This window comes from Myxocyprinus asiaticus, chromosome 28 (assembly GCF_019703515.2).
Source record: "Myxocyprinus asiaticus isolate MX2 ecotype Aquarium Trade chromosome 28, UBuf_Myxa_2, whole genome shotgun sequence".
NCBI lineage: Eukaryota > Metazoa > Chordata > Actinopteri > Cypriniformes > Catostomidae > Myxocyprinus > Myxocyprinus asiaticus.
Window position 1 is genome coordinate 12,934,404 of NC_059371.1, and position 21,828 is coordinate 12,956,231.

At 41.9% G+C, this 21,828-nt stretch overlaps 1 protein-coding gene across 1 annotated transcript in view; it reads left to right on the forward strand.

The window, feature by feature from the left end:
- The window catches only part of LOC127418709 (contactin-3-like), a 140,285-nt gene that overhangs the window by 73,219 nt on the left and 45,238 nt on the right, over positions 1-21,828 (forward strand). The window contains exons 12-14 of the mRNA XM_051659412.1: positions 9,951-10,078; positions 18,773-18,942; positions 21,557-21,674. Of these exons, the coding sequence (XP_051515372.1) occupies positions 9,951-10,078; positions 18,773-18,942; positions 21,557-21,674 (416 nt within the window). The remainder of the gene's footprint in view (positions 1-9,950; positions 10,079-18,772; positions 18,943-21,556; positions 21,675-21,828) is intronic.

Sequence of the window (21,828 nt, forward strand, 5' to 3'; positions counted from 1 at the left end):
AAAGCAAATCCCACTCAAATCTATGACTCTGCCTGGGCTCATTCCTATCTTTGTGTCCTATCTTTTGTCCATTATATGTCCTCCATAGTACTTTTTTTTAACTCTAGTAAATTGCAAACTGACTCTATCAAAGCCACCCTAGCAGACATTAATTTCCATCTGTGACTGAAGGATCCTAACACCATTAGTTTTCTTGGCCATCCGTCCATTTGGCTGCTCCTGAATGGGCTAAAGAAAGAATTTCCCAAAGGCAAAGATAAACGCATACAGTACCTCTCTCACTACCATAACTCTACAAGATGCTTTACTGGTTAAGGTCTGGTGTTTTTATGAATACACAAACAGCCTCCTAGAATGTGTTTACCTCATAGATATTATGGATTTTTAAGGTCTGGAGAATTCACATACAAACTCACATTCAATCCTTCATTAGACCTCACTATTTCAGATTTTTTTTTTTTGTTTTGTTTTGTTTTTTTGTCTACCACCAAAACAAAGCCAAACAATGTACATCAATTGTTTAGCCAGTACCAACAGAGGTTTTTGTCCTCTCTCTGCCATGTCCCGATACCTATGTTCCCGGAACTCCGCCTAGCACTCGGATCCTTTCTTCCTTACATCAGACGGGAAACGTCATGGTTACTTGTGTAACCTCCGTTCCCTGATGGAAGGAACGAGATGTTGTGTCGATGTAGTGACACTAGGGGTCACTCTTGGGAGCCCGAGACACCTCTGGTCTTTGATAAAAGGCCAACGAAAATTGGCGAGTGGTATTTGCATGCCACTCCCCCAGACATACGGGTATAAAAGGAGCTGGTATGCAACCGCTCATTCAGGTTTTATGCTGTGGAGCCGATATAAGGTCCGGCCATTTCAGCGGGTAGTTCAGTGTTGTGGCAGGAGGGACACAATGTCTTGTTCCCTCCATCAGGGAATGGAGGTTACACAAGTAACCATGACGTTCCCTATCTGTCACTCACTCGACGTTGTGTCGATGTAGTGACACTAGGGGTCCCTGTACGAAAGCCACAATTGGCTGAACTGTGTTACGTGAACTGGTGGTGTGTGGTGGGCAGACTATTGTGTGCCTCATAGCCAGCACACCAGGTCAACACTTAACCTCCCCCAACATAGTTATGAGTGTCGAACGGCCCTTTTTGGGGACAAGTCGACTACCCAAAAGATAGAGACAGGCTTAACCCAGTCGTGGCCTCTTTTCCCCTTCTCTTTTTCCACCCCCTAAAAAAGAAGGGGGATTATCCGACTGGGCCACCAGGTCTAGTCGGGGGGTGTCCCTCCCAAGGGGAAGACACAGCAGAGACCACACCTTGCCCAAAGAGAGGGGGGGATATTTTAGTGGAAGGATACATCACATGGTCTTTCCAACCACGTGGACAGTCTTCAAGGTAGATCCTGCCCAATGGGGGAGGAGTTACTAGAAACATGGAGACTGGGGCAGAGGGGCTCTGCCCAAGGAAGACGCAGTTTGCCAACAGGGAAACAAATTAGCGGAAGATATATATCACATGGGGTTAGCCTTACAGGGGACCGCCACATGCGGAGCACCTACCCCAGAACAGGACTCTCAGTTAGCATGTGTACTGGGCCGGCAGTGAATCTCTCCGAAAACTCGACTGCCACAGGGCTCGGAGGAAGTCAACCATGGAACAAACTTGTGAACACTACTGGGAATTAATGGCGCAGATCTTCAGCTCAAAAGGAGGTGGAAGGCGCTATGTGCAAGTGATACACCCGGCCGGCTATCCCGGGCTTATCCGCTTGTGTTGCGTGCCACTACCTGGGATGAAACCGGTTCCACCCGGAGGTTGTAGAACCTTGCAAAGGTGTTGGGTGTTGCCCAGCCCGCTGCTCTGCAAATGTCTGTTAGAGAGGCACCCCTGGCCAGGGCCCAGGAAGCCACTACACCCCTGGTAGAATGGGCTAATAGCCCTACCGGGGGCAGCATGTCCTGGGCGTGATATGCCATAATTATGGCGTCAATGAGCAAGTGGGCGATCCTCTGCTTGGAGACAGCACTTCCTTTCTGCTGTGCACCAAAGCAGACAAAGAGCTGCTCAGAGATTCTAAAGCTCTGTGTGCGATCCAAATAGATGCGTAAAGTGCACACCGGACACAGCAATGACAGGGCTGGGTCTGCCTCCTCCTGGGGTGGCGCTTGCAGGTTCACCACCTGGTCCCTAAAAGAGGTGGTGGGAACCTTGGGCACATAGCCCGGTCGGGGTCTCAGGATCATGTGAGAGTAACCCGGACCAAACTCCAGACACGTTTCGCTGACAGAGAATGCTTGTAGGTCTCCTACCCTCTTGATGGAAGTGAGCGCAGTAAGGAGGGCAGTCTTCAAGGAGAGTGCCTAAGCTCAGCTGACTGCAAAGGCTCAAAGGGGGCTCTCTGTAGACCCTGAAGAACTACAGAGAGGTCCCATGAGGGAATGAGTTGCGGTCTGGAGGGATTCAGCCTCCTGGTGCCTCTTAGGAACCTGATGATCAGGTCGTGCTTCCCTAAGGACTTACCATCGACTGTGTTGTGGTGTGATGCTATGGCGGCAACGTACACCTTCAAGGTGGAAGGGGACAGCCTCCCTTCCAACCTCTCCTGCAGGAAGGAAAGCACTGATCCAACTGTGCATCTCTGGGGGTCTTCCTGTTGGGAAGAACACCACTTAGCGAACAGACGGCACTTAAAGGCATACAGGTGCCTCATAGAGGGGGCCCTAGCCTGAGTGATCGTTTCTAACACCGCAGGTGGCCAGTAGGTTGCTACCAGGATGACCTGCTCCTCATCCTCCCTGACCTTGCACAGGGTCTGTGCAAGTAGGCTCACTGGGGGAAACGCATATTTGCGTAGGCCAGGGGGCCAGCTGTGTGCCAGCGCGTCTATGCCGAGGGGAGCCTCGAGGCAGTTGATGTGCCAATGCAGTCGCGGACCTGTCCAGAGGCCAGCGGCGGTGTGCCCATTGCAAACAGTGCCCCAGCCCATTTTGGAGGTGTCTGTCATGACCACTACACACCTGTCTCGGGACTCGAGTCTGGAGCCAGTGCTGAAGCGGCCTCATATGCATCAACCCGAGTGGGGTGGCCACCGCCGAGGATGCCGTATGCCCCAGGAGCCTCTGAAAAAGTTTCAGTGGAACCGCTGTTTTCTGTTTGAATGCCTTCAAACAGGCCAGCACCGACTGGGCGCGCTCGTTCGTAAGGTGCGTCGTCAAGGAGACTGAGTCCAACTCCAAACCGAGAAAAGAGATGCTCTGAACCGGGAGGAGCTTGCTCTTTTCCCAGTTGACCCAAAGCCCTAGTCGGCTGAGGTGTGAGAGCACCAGGTCCCTGTGTGCGCACAACATGTCTCAAGTGTGAGCTAGGATTAGCCAGTCATCGAGATAGTTGAGAATACGAATGCCCACCTCCCTTAACGGGGCAAGGGTAGCCTCTGCAACCTTCATGAAGATGCGAGGAGACAGGGACAGGCTGAAAGGGAGGACTTTGTACTGATACGCCTGACTCTCGAATGCAAACCGCAGGAAGGGTCTGTGATCGATGAAGGATCGAGACGTGGAAGTACGCATCCTTCAGGTCTACCGCCGCGAACCAATCTTGATGCCAGATGCATGCCAGAATTTGTTTTTGCATCAGCATCTTGAACAGGAGTCTGTGTAATGCCCGGTTCAGTACTCGCAGGTCCAAGATTGGCTGCAACCCACCGCCTTTTTTCGGTACAATGAAGTAGGGGCTGTAAAACCCCTTCTTCATCTCGGCTGGAGGGACAGGTTCTATCGCACCCTTCCGTAGGAGGGTAGCGATCTCCGCATGCAAGGTAGCAGCGTTTTCACTCTTGACCAAGGTGAAGTGAATACTGCTGAACCTGGGCAGGTGCCTGGTGAACTGAATCGCATAGCCGAGTCGGACGGTCTGGATCAGCCATCGCAATGGATTGGAAAGCACGAGCCACGCGTCCAGGTTCCGCGCAATGGGGACCAAGGGGACAACGTCATCGGACGTACCGGCAGGTGGGGCCTCGCGGTCCGTGCTAAGTCTAGGGACATCGAAGCACTTACCTGACTCCTTGTGACCACCCCCAGAACAGCCTGGGATGGGGGAGGAAGAGGCCTGTCCTCGTAACCCGTGGAGACTGCCACACTGGGGGCGGCTGTGTGCCACAGCTGGGCACTCAGGGGCGGAAAGGCCACTGCTGGAGCACCAATCCTGCAAGAAAAAACCCGTGGATGGTAGTCATGGTGAAGACCGTGCACACCGGGTATGTGACCCAGGGAGGAAGGAAGCCGCTCTTTTGCTGAACTGTTGGGTACCGCAGCCACTTGGGCATGTGGCGAAATTAAACAAAAAGGCAACAAAAGGTTTTCCACCCGGCCCTCTACCGGGGATGGAGTGGTCTTATTACCAGCTCCAGGTGAGTGGGTTCCCTCATCTCTGGGTCGCCCGTCTCAGGGGTGATTTGACGACCTCTGTGGATTCTTAGGTGCCGGCTGTGAGATGGGTGGCGTCTGCTTCCTGTGGTGGGCTCCACGCCGGGGCCGGGCCGAAGGGGCAGGCTGCGGCATAGCCGATGCAGTCACCGCGGGGGGATGCCCTTGGCAACGAGCAGACGGTGTGTGGGATCTTGAGCCGCGCCGTGGCAGGATGTGCCGGATTGCCCCCATCTGCTGCTTCACCACTGAGAACTGCTGGGCAAAGTCCTCAACGGTGTCGCCGAATAGGCCAGCCTGGGAAATGGGGGCAGCAAGGAACCGTGACTTGTCGGCCTCACCCATCTCGACCAGGTTGAGCCAAAGGTGGCACTCCTGGACCACTAGTGTGGCCATCGTCCACCCGAGAGACCGCGACATGACCTTCGTCACGAGCGCAGTTCCTGCATCAAATCTGGGGCGGAACTACCCTCGTGCAGTTCTTTCAACTCCTTGGCTTGGTGGACCTGCAGGAGAGCCATGGCATGCAGGGCAGAGGCGGCTTATCCAGCAGCGCTGTAGGCTTTAGCCGTCAGGGACGACGTGAGCCTACAGGGCTTGGACGGGAGCTTAGGGCGTCCACGCCAGGTGGCGGCGCTCTGAGGGCATAGGTGCACCGCGAGTGCCTTATCCACAGGGGGAGTCGCCGTATAGCCCCTGGCCACCCCGCCATCGAGGGTAGTGAGAGCGGGGGAACTGCGGAATCGGGGCTGGGCAGTAAAAGGTGCCTCCCATGATTTCATCAGCTCCTCGTGCACTTCCAGGAAGAATGGCACTGGAGCGGGGCGTGGCTGCTTTGAGCGGCGCCGCGAGCCCAGGAACCAATCATCAAGCCGTGAGGGTTCAGGGGAGAGCAGAGGGTTCCACTCTAACTCAACGCTCGCGGCCGCCTGGGAAAGCATGTCCATCATTTCGGCATCGGCCTGCGACTGGGCAATCATCCCCAAAGGGGGAAGCCCAGCTGAGGCTTCTGCATCCGACTGGACAAGCCCTCTCTCCGATGCTGCGTTCGAGAGCTCATCATCTTCACGGGCTCCGAACAAGAAGCCAGACTTGCCTTGAGACGAAGCCCGATTGGGGCAGACGAGCGTGCTGGGGAATGGGAGGTCCGCGGGGGGATACCCGGCGGAGACGATCCTATTGGGGTCCCCAAATCGCCTCCAGTGCTAGCCGCGCTGGCCTCACACCCGTAGGTAGAAGGACCGAGGCGGGGAGCCGCTGGCCTCTTTCGTTTTCTTACGAAAGCAAGCCGCAACCGCAACGTTGCCATGGTCATGTTCTCGCAATGAGAACATGAATCATCCACAAACGCTGCTTCTGTGTGGGTCGCACCCAGACATGAAAGACAGCGATCATGACCATCCTAAGTTGAGATATAACCACCGCAACCAGGAATAACACACAATCGGAAAGGCATCTTCAAAAAGACGCATCTTTAAAAAGACGTTCCATGTGTGCCGCTCTTTTAGAGAAATATATACTCTTTTAGAGGAAAAATCTCTTTCAGAAAATATACTCTCTTGTTTTCTGCTGAAGCGCCCAGGGGCGTTCTCTGCAGTGCACCAGTGCAGAGGAGGGAGAAGCCGCAGAAATGCACCGTCATATCCAGCAGAGGTGAATGAACAGTAGAATTCAGCTCAGTGAGCATGACCGTTCGGCTCCGAAGAGAAAATCTGAATGAGTGGTTGCATACCAGCTCCTTTTATACCTGTATGTCCGGGGGAGTGGCATGCAAATACAACTCGCCAATTTTCATTGGCCTTTTATCAAAGACCAGAGGTGTCTCGGGCTCCCAAGAGTGACCCCTAGTGTCACTACATCGACACAACATCGAGTGAGTGACAGATAGGGAACCTGTGATTGCTTCTTTAATTTTGCTTGTATTGTCGACATCAACTATCGCTGTTGGGGGGCTTTATCTTGATGTTTTTACAGTAGTAGCAGAATGTCTCTGCTGTCTTAGCAACATCATTTTTCTGTGCCATTGTAATGGAAGCCAGCTGCTACATGATAGCAGGACCGGTTCCAGTGGTGCCATGACCCGGATGGGAGTGAGGTTATAGGGGGTGAGTGTTACAGGAGCCAGCTGGTACGTGATAGCTGTGCGGTATATGTAAACCTCACTCCTCTGGCCTCAAGAGGTGCACTAGCGACTGACACTAGGGTCTGTAGCCTTTAGCCTCCTTGTTAGTGTGCCTGCCTCCCCATGCTGGCTGACACCTTTTCGAATCCCGCACAAGAAGGGTCGAGCAGGACCGGTTACACCAACAGCAGCAGCAGCATGCATAAAGGTTTTCATTATCATAAATAAAACTCTTTAATCATACACTGCCTGGCCAAAAAAAAAGTTGCCGTTTGGATTTAGGCAGTGTTATCTGGGGTTGCTTTAATTGGTCAGGTCTAGGCTCAGCAATGTTATGTGGCAATAAAATGAAGTCTGCTGACTACCTGAATGTACTGAATGACCAGGTTATCCCATCAATCTTCCCTGACAGCACGGGCATATTCCAGGAGGACAATGCCAAGATTCATCGGGCTCAAATTGTGAAAGAGTGGTTCAGGGAACATGAGGAATCATTGTCACACCACAGTGGCCACCACAGAGTCCTGACCTTAACCCCATTGAAAGTCTTTGGGATGTGCTGGAGAAGACTTTACGGAGTGGTTCAACTCTCCCGTCATCAATTCAAGATCTTGGCCAAAAATTTATGCAACTCTGGATGGAAATAAATGTTGTGACACTGCACAAGGTTGTCAAAACAATGCCATGACGAATGTACGCCATAATCAAAGCTAATGACGGTCCAACTAAATATTAGAGTATGCAGATTTATTTTGGGCCAGGCAGTGTATTTCTGATAGTTGTCCTAACTGAACTACAGTTGGGATGCAGTGTAATTGCAAAGGTTAAAGTGTCATAGAGTTCACTTACAAACAGTAATTAATTGAAATTGAAAGCACTTAAAACATTTGGTTTCTATTGACCAAAACCTAGTGAGCTGCCTAATTATTTAAGGTATTATAGGTATTTTCATGTATAAAGACTCATTTATACTGTGTGAATTATTTATATATTTATATATATATATATATATATATATATATATATATATATATATATATATATGTATATATATATATATATATATATATATATGTGTGTGTGTGTGTTATAATAAAAACAAAGTGGTGTTTGCAAAATTAAATAATTTGCTTTTATATTGTCAAAGTACTAAAGTATCACTTTAGACAACTTGGAATGTAGTGCATGAGCCATATTGATTACTTTTACTGTGGGGGTTTTTTAATGGTGTTTTTCTGGTCCTTTTTTGAGCTTGACAGACTGGAGTCACTGTTCACATGAATAATTACATTAGAATTAACCCTGTAAGTGAAGACCTTTTAAAAATTTCCATTTTGTGTTGTGCATAAAAAGAAAGTCAAACGGGTTTGGAGTGTTTTTCATTTTTGTGTGAACTATTCCTTTAGCAGTGGGTAGAAAAAACCTTTAGAGTAATGTCATTTGAAAGCAGAAAGAAACTGTAATAATGTAAAATGTTGTAAATGTTTACTTTTTACATTTTCCACCCATTTTCTCTGAAATTTTGCATGGACCTCCTAGCACCCCCTTGCGGTCCCCTGGGGGTCATCGGACCCCAGTTTGAAATCTCCTGCGCTAGGGCACCTCAGACAAGCTCTCAGGATTTCTTGATATGTTGAACTGGTATGCATGGGAATCTTACAATTCAGATAAGAGATATCAGAAAGTTAAGAGGGTGGAGTAAAATTCTAAATATTTCCCAAACCAAAAAGTCAAGAGGGGAGAGACAGAGTGTAGATAAATCAGTGTGGTAGGCTGCATTACCAGCTATACCTGTCAAAAGGAGCTCTTATGTCTGCTGCAAGGTAAATTAGCTGTAACCAACGTTCTCACTTGTTAATAATTCCTTACATTAAGTGGACAATTGAAAGTTAGTATTTCTTTCTCATTAAATAATCATACCTGGAATGCACGCTGTAGACTAGACCTACCTAGGACCTGTCTGCTTGGTCTGAATGAGGGTGCACTTTAAAAAAAAAAATCAAATAAAAACAACATCACAGTCTGACAAATGTATTGTTGATAACTCCATTGCTGCCTTCAAACGTCACGATAAACATGTTATGTTAATGCCGTTCTCACTCTGTGCTGGTATTTCTGATTTGCAGTCTTCACTGTTTTTTTTTTTATTATTTATTTATTTTTATTTAACAATTTTATTCCAAAAACATGGCAGATAAAAATGCTCTGCAATGTCACTTTTTATTCGAGCCCACATACTGCAAGAATAATATTCATTCAGTTTAGCATATTTTGCCAAAACATTTGTCCACAGCAATCTCCTATTCATTCCTATGGGATGTGATGTCAAGCTTGTCTGATCAAGCAACCGTAACAAAGTGGGGTGGAACTTAGCAAAGGTTAAAGGTGCATTCAGTAATTCTAATCCAATATACTTTTTGTCAAATTCTGAAAATATCTCCTCACAGTCTGCTAGCTGTCCACTCTGTGGGTGGGCTGAAAAAAAATCTAGTATTTGTACACAGTCCTGGCTATGTAAATGAGACAAAAACAAAGTGGATTGGATTGATCCACACAACACTACTCCAGCCAATCAGCAACAGGGGGTGGTTCTTGTGCGTGCACAGGATGGGGGGGTGGGGGAAGAGCAAGAGGGAAATTCATTAAAAGAGCGACGGCAAATCTGGCTGATGCGAACTTTCTAAACTCCAAGGTGGAAAAGTGGCAGAGAAACAGACCAACAGATAAAGGTCAGACAAATATAAACTAAAAAAGAAGGATTATGATAAATCGAGGGCGGAGCTTCCAAAGGATCACTGAAGGGAGGGGGGTGTTTGTTTTGGCAGCTGAGTTTGAATATCAAGTGTGTTTCTCAGGAATCGCTGAGTGCACCTTTAAATTGCAAGTTAAGTCTTCTGTGTGCTTTATATAAGAAGTATTTGTGTGACTTGCAGAGTTGCTGACTATGTGGAACGTTCCATATCAGTCACTTTTAGGCAGCAAGGCAACTTACTTGATTTTGGAACAGAGCTTACATTTTTTTTTCTTTCTAAGATATATTTAAACTGTAGAAATTATCATTATGGGAAGGCAGTAAGAATAATTCAAATAATGGGGTGGTGGATTGCCTGCTATTGTGGCCTGTCAGCTCTGTCTTTGAATGAATGTTACATGTGAGCACACACACTTCAGCTTCATTGGCTCGCAGGCAGCTATACGCCCTGAGCCATGGAGATTGTCCAGTTAGTGTGCAAAGATTTATGTCCAATTCCAAAGAAACACATTATTTTCTTCTTACCATAATTCCACTGTTCCCGAAAGATAAAACACATTTGTAATCGGAATCTTGCTCCATTATGAGTTTAATCAGATTTTGGTTTGATTTGAGGTGATTGTGGTTCTCTCCTTTAGGATAATTTTCCTCCCTGATGGAACACTCAGAATCACAAATGTGACCAAGATAGATGGTGGGACCTACTCATGCTTGGCTAGAAACCAGTTTGGTGTATCCAGCACTATGGGAAGATTGCTGGTTACAGGTAAGGTTTACTGTTACAGAATTACTCTTTGTACTTCTTGCAGATACAACCCATTTTAGAGCATCATTTACCTGTGAGAGTGATTCAAAGCTTCAACAAAGGGATGGACTAGTTGTGGGCCAGATGTCGAAACCAAATTTAAATGTAAATGTTAATGCAAATAATACAATGTAAATATACAAGAAACAGTTCGAATTTCGTTATGCTAGCTGTTCCTGTCTCCCTTGAACCCCAATTAGATCACTTTTAATTGTACTCTGTTCTGTGCCACATCCCACAAAACGCTTTATGATGTATGTCAACTTAACTGAGCAAATATGGCAATTGATTACTTTTAAATTATATGTCATATCATATTATTAAACTGAAACTATAAATGGCCAAATTGAATATTTCTTTCTGTTGTTGTTGTTGTTTTCTGTGTGTTTGTTTGTTTTTTCCGTTAGGTCACAAACTCTTTCACAAAAAAAAAAAATTCTTATTCCATTCTTTCAATATTGTGTTTTGTCTATCTTGTAATTATCGAGGAATTTTGGATTGTTTTCTATTGTTGCACTTCTTATATTATTGCCTCAGGTTAAATTGCTTATGCTATATACCTCATTTGTCGCTGTGGATAAAAGTGTCTGCTAAAAGAACAAATAAATGTAAACAAGCTAAGTAGTGTGCTAGCTTAGCATGCCACTAGCTGATTAGCCTAATTGCTTCTCATTCCACTTGCCAATTTACCTGCTAGTTTTGCATGCTGCTAGCCGATTAGCACACTTGCATAACATAGCACTTACTGATTAGCCTGCTAGCTTATACCACTGCTGTCCACCTTTTCCTGAATGCAGAAGTGTTCAACAATTCACAACAGAAGCCTGTTTTTGTTTTCTGGTCTCCTGCGCTTTCACACACATTGGCATATGTTTTTAGTGGGTAACGTGATGGTATTAAATTCGTAAAAAAAACAAACAAATTTTAATAAAAGAAAACATGTGGATCCCTTTGGCCTTATCAAAGTTTAAGGAGTGGGTAGATGACATGAAGCCATGGTCCGAGGTTAGTTATGATATCATTAAAGCTGAACCGTTTCAAAAAATCAAGAGTTCCGGCAAACTAGTCGCAAAAGTGCTACAGATTTGCCACTCATTATTTTTACATGCAAATGAGTTTGTGATTCGCCGCAAATGTTTGCCTGAAGTTTACAGCTCTTCATCGGTAGTGGTAAACCTGCAGCAATCCTTTGGCAACATGGACAATTTGCTGAAAATTTGCCATGAACTCTCGATTTTTGTAAGGGTAGTGTGTAATTTTTTGTGCCATTATAAGTGCCACCAAACAGAATTGCAAAAATATACATTGTCTGCCCTTGATTAAACAAACAGTGTTTAATCAATGAGCGTCTCATGAGACGGGATCACTCAAAACAAACAGGGGAATTTTCATAACTCCACAGAGACATAGTGTTTACAGTTTTCAAGAAAATTAACCTATGAATGCCTTAATTATAGTTGTCTCTGCATAATAAAAGGGGATAGGAGGAAGTATTTCAATATTCTCAAGTTGAACATTAACTTATTTGTACTCCAACTAACACTTAAAATGGTGGTTGTTACCCATCTGGATCATTCTTTTTGGTAGTTTTGACATTCACTAACACTTCTTTGGGAGACCAGAACCAGAAAACAGTCCAGCTGCAATCAGAATCATCATGGCGCCGCCCAGAAGTTTGTCAGGAAAAATGGCCTAAGGCTATGTCTACATTAATACATTTGAAAATGTCGTTTTCAATTTCGAAACCCTCTCCGTCCACACTGCCGTTTTCAACCGTTTTCCAAAATTTTCTTATCCACACTGAAACATATAAAAATGCTTAAATCCCTTTACAACACATGTAAATAAATTTGCTGTTGCATTTTTGGTCTGAAACGCAATTGTCCTCCTGTTCCTGTCGAGTTTTCCTCTTCAGCTTGCATGGTAAGGTCTGCTTTTGGCCATGACACATAGAAACGTGTTTTAATAAGGTAAACTTTAGCCAAATCTGGCACTAGCACACATAGCTACCTTAGGTCATTTGTTTAAATAAATCCATGCATAGCTAGGTTAAGTGACTAGTTTAATAAAATCTGGGCTTTCCTGGTCCCGATATACACTACCGGTCAAAAGTTTTAAAACACTTGACTGAAATGTTTCTCATGATCTTAAAAATCTTTTGATCTGAAGGCATATGCTTAAATGTTTGAAATTAGTTTTGTAGACAAAAATATAATTGTGCCACCATATTAATTTATTCCATTATAAAACTAAAATGTAATAAAAAAAAAAAAAAATCTTTGAAATTGATGACTTGGAACAAATAATAAAGAAAAGCAGCCAATAAGTGCCCAACATAGATGGTAACTCCTTCAATACTGTTTAAAAAGCATCCCAGGGTGATACCTCAAGAAGCTGGTTGAGAAAATGTCAAGAGTACATGTCTGCAAATTCTAGACAAAGGGCGACTACTTTGAAGATGCTAAAATATAACACAGTTTTGATTTATTTTGGATTTTGTTTAGTCACAACATAATTCCCATATTTCCATTTATGTTATTCCATAGTTTTAATGACTTTACTATTATTATAAAATGTGATATATATATATATATATATATATATATATATATATATATATATATATATATATATATATATATATATATAATAAAGAATGAGTAAGTGTTTCAAAACTTTTGACCGGTAGTGTAGATTATGAGTTAGATGACTAGTTGTTTAAGCCAGTCTGTCAAGCTGGCTCAGGCACATGTAGAGATTTAGTTCATTAGCATTACACTATTCAGCCAAGCTGGCCAGACACACTTAGATTATATTCACTCGGTGCACATGGCTCTTCGGAGCAGCAGCAGTACACAAGTCTTGGCAGTAGAACAGCATAGTTTGGAGATCTGTGTGTGTGTGTGTGTGTGTGTGTGTGTGTTTGTTTGTTTTTTTTTTTTTTTGTGCAGCTTTCCTGCTTTGTTGTGTGATTGTATGTATTTCTAATTGTGCAAAAGCAACATGCCCTACATGCTCGATGCAGCATGTCTTGTAATTGTTCAAATTTTGAGCATATGTCCACATGCTAACACAATATGTCTGTGTATGTTCTAGCAGTGGCAAGTCTTCGTATTTGCTCTGCAGCAGCATAGCCGATCTAGTCCACCAACACCAAATCCTATCAATATTTCATACCCACATTTACATGCTAAATAATTTTGAGAATTGTCATGACTGAACTGTGGATGAAAGGATTACAGGAAATATTTTGAGTATTAAGAATGTGATATTGCAATAACTCCATACGTTTTTGATCAGGCATTACAAACAACTCTTGGAGTCCGGGGGGATAGGTCTTGCACGACACCAGCCCATTTAAGCCATAGAGGTGGATCATTGCATAGGTGCAATATCTACATGCTCTGTTGCACATCGCAGACACTTCAAACACTAAGTGGCTTGTTTTCAATATTTAAAGTGTCCACAGTATACATAAAGACAAAATGTCTACATGCTCTCTTGCATATCGATGACTGCTTTGACATATACTGCAGTCAGCATATTTCTGATGTCCCTTTGTTTTTCACTTATGTATATTTATTATTGTTGTTATTGTTTTGTTTTGTTTTTTGTTTTGTTGGCACCTTGTGGCACTTGTGCCTTAAATGTTGCACTCTGTCTTCTTATGTTGTCCTAATTTGTATGTAGCACCACGTGGTCTTAGAGAAACGGTATTTCACTCCCTCTGCTTACTTGTATATGGCTGGTGTAACAAAGCTCTCTTGAATCTTGAAAGTTTGCTAGTTCTGCAGCAGTTTCACATGTTTCACGTGTTTCACGAATTGTGTCCCAACGGGTTAAGCAGCTCCCTGTACCTTACTTTCCTCCTTGCCACCAGTCACTTCATCCCACTTCTGTCTGCACATGTATCTCCTCACTTGCTCAAAGCCAAACATGTTTGGGGGTGGATGTTATATTAATAGTACCGTAAAGTACAGGCCAAATTAATCAAGGTGGCAAAATCTCAAAATAAATGCCCCCAGTGCCCCTGCTACTTTGTTGAAAGTATTTATGAAAATGTTAGATTTTCCACAAGGAATTTTAACTCAGGTCTTTGTGATCTCATTGGGAGACAATTACCTTTTGACCACCTACACATTTAATTTGCAATGTAAAAATGGCAATTTCACAGTTGAATAGATACGTAGATAGGTACTTTATTGATCCCGTGTGGGAAATTGAGGTGCATTAGCAGCCAGACAACTCACTGTTCAGTATGCAGTTAGTACCACATATAATACAATAAATGCAGGAATAGAAAGTGTACATTATAAACAAGGTACACAATTTACATAATATACTGTATAGAAAACATTATATGCAAATTTATACACACCATTTTAAAATATCAAGCTGTTGTATTATTGGTATATTTTTTATGGTGATCTGAATAATTCATAGGAGCAAGGTTTGCATATCTACTTGACCTTTATACTCTCTTAAGGCCCGGGTATACTTTGTTTGTCCACGTTCCAGATTGGATCGCGTGTGGTCGATCGTGTCGAATTATACTTTGTTGACCCTGAGTGCAGATGGATGCTTTTAATGCATGCACACAATGACTACCTTGTGATACTCCACCTGCATGGAGATATACAGCATGGAGTTGTATCCTTGACAAAACTCCTTCTCTGAGGGACATAGAAGAAGAAGGACAACAAATTTTCCATGAATTCATGTAATGAAAGATGTAAATATACACTTTGAGACTGGAGCTGTATAAATGGGGGTACAGTGTTCTCAACTCCTCACACAAATGCTCATCACTGTGCCCATCCATTGCTGTTTTTTTACTACTACTACTTCAATGTTTTTATTGGGAGTGTCCCCTCTTCGTTGACTACTTAAAAGCAACAACCCAACTGTAAATGTTGCCAACCAGTGGACCCACATATTACTGCAGTCAATCCCATGCACATGTGCAGACAATACACACACACGAGGACTGTCTGCGTGTCAAGAAAATTTGGGTCACATGTGGGCGGTCCGCGCTGACTGTGCTGATGACGAAATTTGCGGCACGCATTCCGTGAATGTTCTGATCAGCAATGTGGACCACCAAAATTATACTTTGGCCATTAGGCTGCCAGAACAACAAACAGATTCAAACAAATGGCTGGCATTTGAAAAGATATACAAAAGTTTTATATACAATGAAAGGAATTAAAAATTAAAAACAAAGTTCCCTCTGTTTTTATAATGCCTTGAGAAAAGAAAAACTGTTTAATTGCTTTTTGGGGCTTACATGCTCCTCTAGCGTAATGCACCGGGTTGAGCAGTTCAGCTCTCCAAATGGCAGTTTTGTTCTGTCAGCTCAACTCAACAGGGATGGGATACAGTGGCTTTTTGTGTGTTGTTGTAATTACCCATTTTCACGCTTCGCTGATGGCATTGCAATTACCCTGGATTACACTAATGGTGTGTGTGAGGGTGTAGGTTATAGGTTGAGCATGCACAATTTAGAGAGAAAAATATAGAATGTTGCACTTACACTCACAGTTTTACACAGTAACTACATTATATTCTTTTCCAGCCAAACAGAGTGGAATGTGAATTTGATTGCATGTAACCAGGGACGGATTAACCACCGGGATGTTGCCCAGGGGCCTCTAAACCCAAAGGGCCCTGAGCTCTAAATCAATAATTTATTTATTTTGTGATACTATTATAAATCCCCGTAAATGTCAGCCTCATGTGAGATACCATTTGTTCGGCCGAATGCGTGTTGGACTACAGCAGCGTGAGCACAAGCACTCAAGTGTGCGCTCAGGGAATCTGCGTCTCACAGGTGCAGCATATTTATTTGAAGGACTACAGAGAACAGCGTCTGATTCACAAAACGCTTCCAAACACAAAGATAAGGTGCAGTTTACCCTGGCTGTGTACAAAGCTGATGGTTTAAATTCATATTAGCGACAAAATTCGTGCAACAATGTAGAGGACTGCATGCATTTAATGTTTAATGATAAAGAGAAAGGTGCCTTAATACCCTAAATATGTGCACGGTAACCTTTTGTAATATTTGGTTAACCACAAGAGTTCACAAACGGTTATTGTGTTATTTGTCGGGACTCGGGAATAAAGAACTTTTATTGCCATGGATGCATCAAACACAATCTCAGATAGCAGGGCATAAAGTGCACATTGAGCTATGAGCCTGAATAGCACAATACATAGATCTTCAAATTATAAAATCACATTAAAGTTGAACAAAAATAATCTCTGTCACTGCCTGCAACATAGTAGGCCTATTCTTAATCAATGGAAAATGCGTAATTCTGCATGGGTAGTTTCACTTTCCATGAGGCAGTGAATGCTACAGTTTATAAACCTCTTCAGGATGCTTTGATTTTTAAATGATTCAGCATTTAACTTGTGTAATTATTGTCTACACACCAGAGCAAAAGGGGGAAAAAACATTGGCTCACCTTTTATCAAGCCCTGAAAATGTACCAGGTGAAAAACAATCTGGAATCAGGTGTAACAGTCACATTAAGTCCTCTTCACAACCTGAACTTAATCAGAATGTCGATTTATGACACCAGTGCTGAAAATGATTGATGCAGTGCAACAAATGGTGAAACAGAATGCAGGTGTCTCGAGATGCATTAATAAATATTGAAATTATTTTTTAAGTTACCAGTGTCTAAAAAAATGCGACGGTCCTGCACAACAAATTGTAAAACAGAACGCAGGTATCTTGAGTTGTGTTTATAAATATTAAAGTTCTTTTAAACTTTGCAGTGAGTTGTGGCATAGTGATCAAAGACGTCCGTCCAGTGCGTGTTTACATGGCCTCGACACACATGTGAACAGCTTGTAACTCGCCCTATAGCCTACTTGAAAAACTGACCCGAACCTGGCCCAAAACCTATAGGTTTGTTGCGTACCATCAGACTCAGATCGGGTTGAAGACTTCTAAACGTGCAGAATAACCGAATAGTGATTTTGGTATATGAATACCATGCATATCCCTATTAATAAAGCATGATTTTGGATCGGTTCATAATTAAAAAGTGCATATACTGTAACTGGCCATGTTAGACATTGCTTCAAATATTTCTTCCATCAGTTTGAAAAATCCATCCAAATCTGGCAAGCGTCCTGTTGCACATAAAAGTGAACGTAGTCACGTGACACATCATGGGGGGCCTACATGGTGTACCGGCCCATAGTCCTCTCAGTTATTAATCTGTCCTTGCATGTAACCTCAACATTAAAGGTGCACTCAGTAATTCTTTCCTCATTAAAAAAGTTTAACTCCTAAAGACATGAATTGTAATTTTGCAATATACTGTACCTGTTTGTTGGAAATCATGACCACTCACATTAAGATGAAGACTCCAGTCATATCAGTAACCTTATTAAATCTGTTTTATTCTATATGGAGAGGGTCCACACATGGGGGCTGCCATGTAAGAATCAAACGAATACTACTTACTTAATCTCAGAAACCGTCCTGTTATTTGACACTTTCACTCATTAATTAAAGTAATCATGGCTGACTGTGAATACTACATTTCTACAGTGGCATCTGAAACTGAACTAAACTGATTTTAAATGATGCTACAACTTACAGTGTCACTGTAAGTCCAAGATGTCATTTTGAAAAAATTACTGCGTGCACCTTTAAGGTAAATAAGAAAAATTGGACTCATCATAAAACAATGATGCAGTTGTTTGAGGGGCAATACAGTACAAAAAAAATAAAATAATAATAATTAATTATACTCCAAAAAAATAACTTTAAGTTTTAAAACTCAAACCAAAGTTTCGAAATCGAAATTAATTAAACCATGTCTGCCCATTTAAATGTTGATGATGACTTTTAGGTGTTCAGAAACTTGGCCCGCCATGTCACAGTGAGGTAATGAGGAGCAAGTTGGACAGATAATGTTATATTATTTCTAAACAACAGAAGAGTTAACAAAATAAGTAAAATGAGGGAAAGTTAATCAAACCTTGTGCTGGCTGTATATTGCACCTGCCGCTCCACCACGTATCCCTTTTAAGGATCCCAATGTTAAAAAAGAAAGTTTATTTTTAACAAAATCTCTGATCATTTCAGTCTTATCTTAACAGTTAGAGTGGTGTATTTCAATGTGGACTGTTTTGTGAGCCTCTCACCACAGTGTAATGCAGACTTTGCAAAGAGGCTAAGGTTATTGAAGAATGGAGCAGTGCAAATTATATTGGATCCGACAGCAAACCTGCAGCCTGTGTGTGAGCACAACAACGTGTTGTTACTCATTTCACATGCAAAGAGAGTCTTTACGTAGAAGTCTTAAAGGCAATTTTTAATTCTAAAGGTCAGAGAAAAGGGGAAACTGTAATGAAAAACCAAATTATGACTGTTTTGGGTCTGCAGTCATTAAAATATGGATGAAATTTATGTAAAATGGATGAAAATTTGAGTAAAAATGGGACAAGTGGACTTCAGGGAAAAAATAAAATGATAAATGTATGATACGACCCCTATAAGAGTTTATGCCTCCCAATTAGATATAATGAGTATAAGACAAATCAATACAAATAATAGTCTGAACATTTTCATTGAAACTTATCAATTTCATGACAGGCTGTTTGAGTAAAGCTGAGTCTGATTCTGAACAGATCCCACACAAATTACCCAGGGTCCAGTGGACATGGAGATCATTGTCGGGGAGAGCATCATCCTGTCCTGCCAGATCTCCTGTGACCCTGCTCTGGACGTGTCCTTCTCTTGGGCCTTCAATGGACAGCTCCTTAACAAACTAGACCAACATTATGAGCATGTGGGTGGGGTAAGTCATTAGTAATGGTGTATTCTAAACATTTTATCTTTCTACATTGGGGTCCTGAAGTCTAAGACCTCACTGAAAATCTAGTAGCTAATCAAATGTAAGCAAATTTGTGACATTGACTATGTTAACTCCTTTGTTTAAAAGGTCATATTTTCTTGCTTCCATTGAAGCAACAAGATGTTCTTTGGAACATCCTTAAATTATGCCTGGTTAACATGGATCGTAAGATTTTGAACAAACTTGTGCCAGCTCGAGTGTGTTCTGTCATGAAAGCAAGACATACCAAATACTAAGACATGATCAAATTCATGAGATTTTCAACTTTTCACTCATACTGTTATGCTAATAATCAAATATGTCATTAAAAATGTTGCAATGAATTTATATAAATGCAATATACAAGCATTTTCACTGGTGGTCTCAACGTTTGGATCCCACTGTATATAAAGTTTCATAAAACACTATTAAAGGTTTTACATGAAAAGCAAACATACTTCTTATCCCAACTTCACTTTTATACTATTACTTATTGTCCTGTTACTGTGTTATTACAAGGAACAAAGATGCATTACACTCAACAAATTTCCAATTCCTAAAGGTGTAGTTCACCCATAAAATGCAGCACTCTGCATTCACTTTTAGCTTCTTTGCCCTTCTTTTCACAGAATAAAAATCCATAAACAAAACTTTTACCCATCTCAAGTGGGATATCCTCATATGACTACTGAATGGTCCAATCACACATCTCAAATCACATTTCTCTGGAATGTAATGACGCCTTTCAAAAAATGCTAATGACTTTAAAGGCTGCCCTAATGAGGACTGACTGGTCAATATTGGATGTGCACGACTCAGCTGAGCAGTCCTGAAACAGATTCATTAATCACCATCCCCAAAGCATTCAATTTCCTTTCTAAAATCATAGTTACATATTTTAGGAAAGCAGATGAGGAGATTAGAGTTGTTTGAGTTTGCTGCATTATAGATCCAAATGTTAAATAACGTAATTGTTGACTTTCAAAAAATTTTACAGTTAATATAAACAAATGGTACCCTCAGAAAGGTTCTGGAAATTTCTATTCAGACCAGTCATCAAAGGATTCATAATGATATAAACATCTCTAAAGTTATACTTGCGTAAAAGCATTTATGTTTTACAGTAGGTGCTGTCAAGATGTTAAAATTGTATGTTGCAATTTCTATCCAAACAGATCAAATGTATTTGTAAACCTTTTGCTAATATTCTATAATTATTATACATGCAGATTTTATGACATTATGAGAGACCACATTACATATTTAGAATATTAGAGTTTTTAAAAATGGATTTGTCACACAACATTCATATACTGTACTGTAAATTTTAACCTTAAATCGTATTATAAAGTTTTTAACATTCAGACACTCACACATAGGCTTATAGCATGCTCTGCTACATTCAAGCCAGTGATTCTCATCAGTAATTAGATTCCAGTTCTCATGAATTCTCTGATGCCACCAGGATTATCGGTCTGAAGTTCACAGCTTGGATGAATTCATTTTCATAATGAAACTAAATGTGTGGCATAACATCTTTACTGCTTAAATTGCAGATTTCATTCTTGTTTGCCATCCACAATCTTAAATAAAAGCACACATCTTATCTTGTGTTATTTAATTGACTTGAAATTGAAGCTCTGCACAGAGAACATCAAAGTGAATAAGTGGGCATTAATTATACATAAACAACAGCAATAAAGAATACTTTCCATGACTCTAAAGATGTTAGACTTTATCATTCAAGTTTAGCGTAGGTGATTGCCTAATTTTCAAAACACCAACCAAATTTTATGAAATTATAATTATGTTTTCATATTTAGCATAAGAGTTAATGTACTGTAGTTTGTCAGTTTGTCTTTATTCACACTGCACCCATTTCCAATTTGTTTTTCAAATCCGATCTGCACGACTTAGTAGTACAACTTGCTTGATTTTTGCATCCTGTCTGAACAAAGCCTATATATTTTACTCTAATCAAGATGCTCATAAGCATAACTTCATAAAATATTAGGAATCTTTTTACTTGATAATGATGATAAGTGAAATCTATCACCGTAGCTGTTTCCACAGTACTTCTTCTGTTCCCTTGCCAGGGCAATTTCAGTGTTCACCTCTACTTCTTATGCGCAACATTCCTCATCTTTATTAGATTAACAGAGGCTTTTAATTGCAGTGTGGATTTAGTATTCATCACTTGCACGGTTTCATATCACGGGGTGCCGGCATACTGAATCCAATCACGCCACCTCTTTAATGTGATTAAGCTCTAATTAGCCAATTAGCCTGTAGGTTTGTTAGCTGGATTTAGAGCAGTGTTGTAGTAGCCTCAGGGTTGGCCAGAGGGAATGTTTATCCATGACAGGCGTTTCAAATGCGGCAGTGGAGAGCCTTTGCCAAAAATCGTCCATTAGCTGTGGAGTTCGGCCATATTTTCATTCCCAAAACCTAGTGGGTTGTCTACACTTACTGAATCACTTGCTGGGGAATATAGCAAGCAAGTCACACATCTTAATTGCTTTAAAGTGCCATTTGTTATAGTGGATAGTAATTTGTTTGTGTGTGTTTATATCTCTAGAGCACATCTGGAGATCTGATGATACGAAATATACAGCTGAAACACGCCGGAAAATATGTCTGTGTGGTCGACACAGATGTCGAGAGTTTATCAGCTGCTGCTATTTTAATTGTGAAAGGTAGGAGAGCAACAGCCAGTCAGTGGCCTCAAAAATGAATTTGAAATTAAGGTAGCAACTGAAGTGATAAAATTAGCTGTTGTTTTAATCAGTTTACCTACTAATCTATATAAATCAGAAGCATATTATGTAAAAAGATGCATTAATTTCAAGC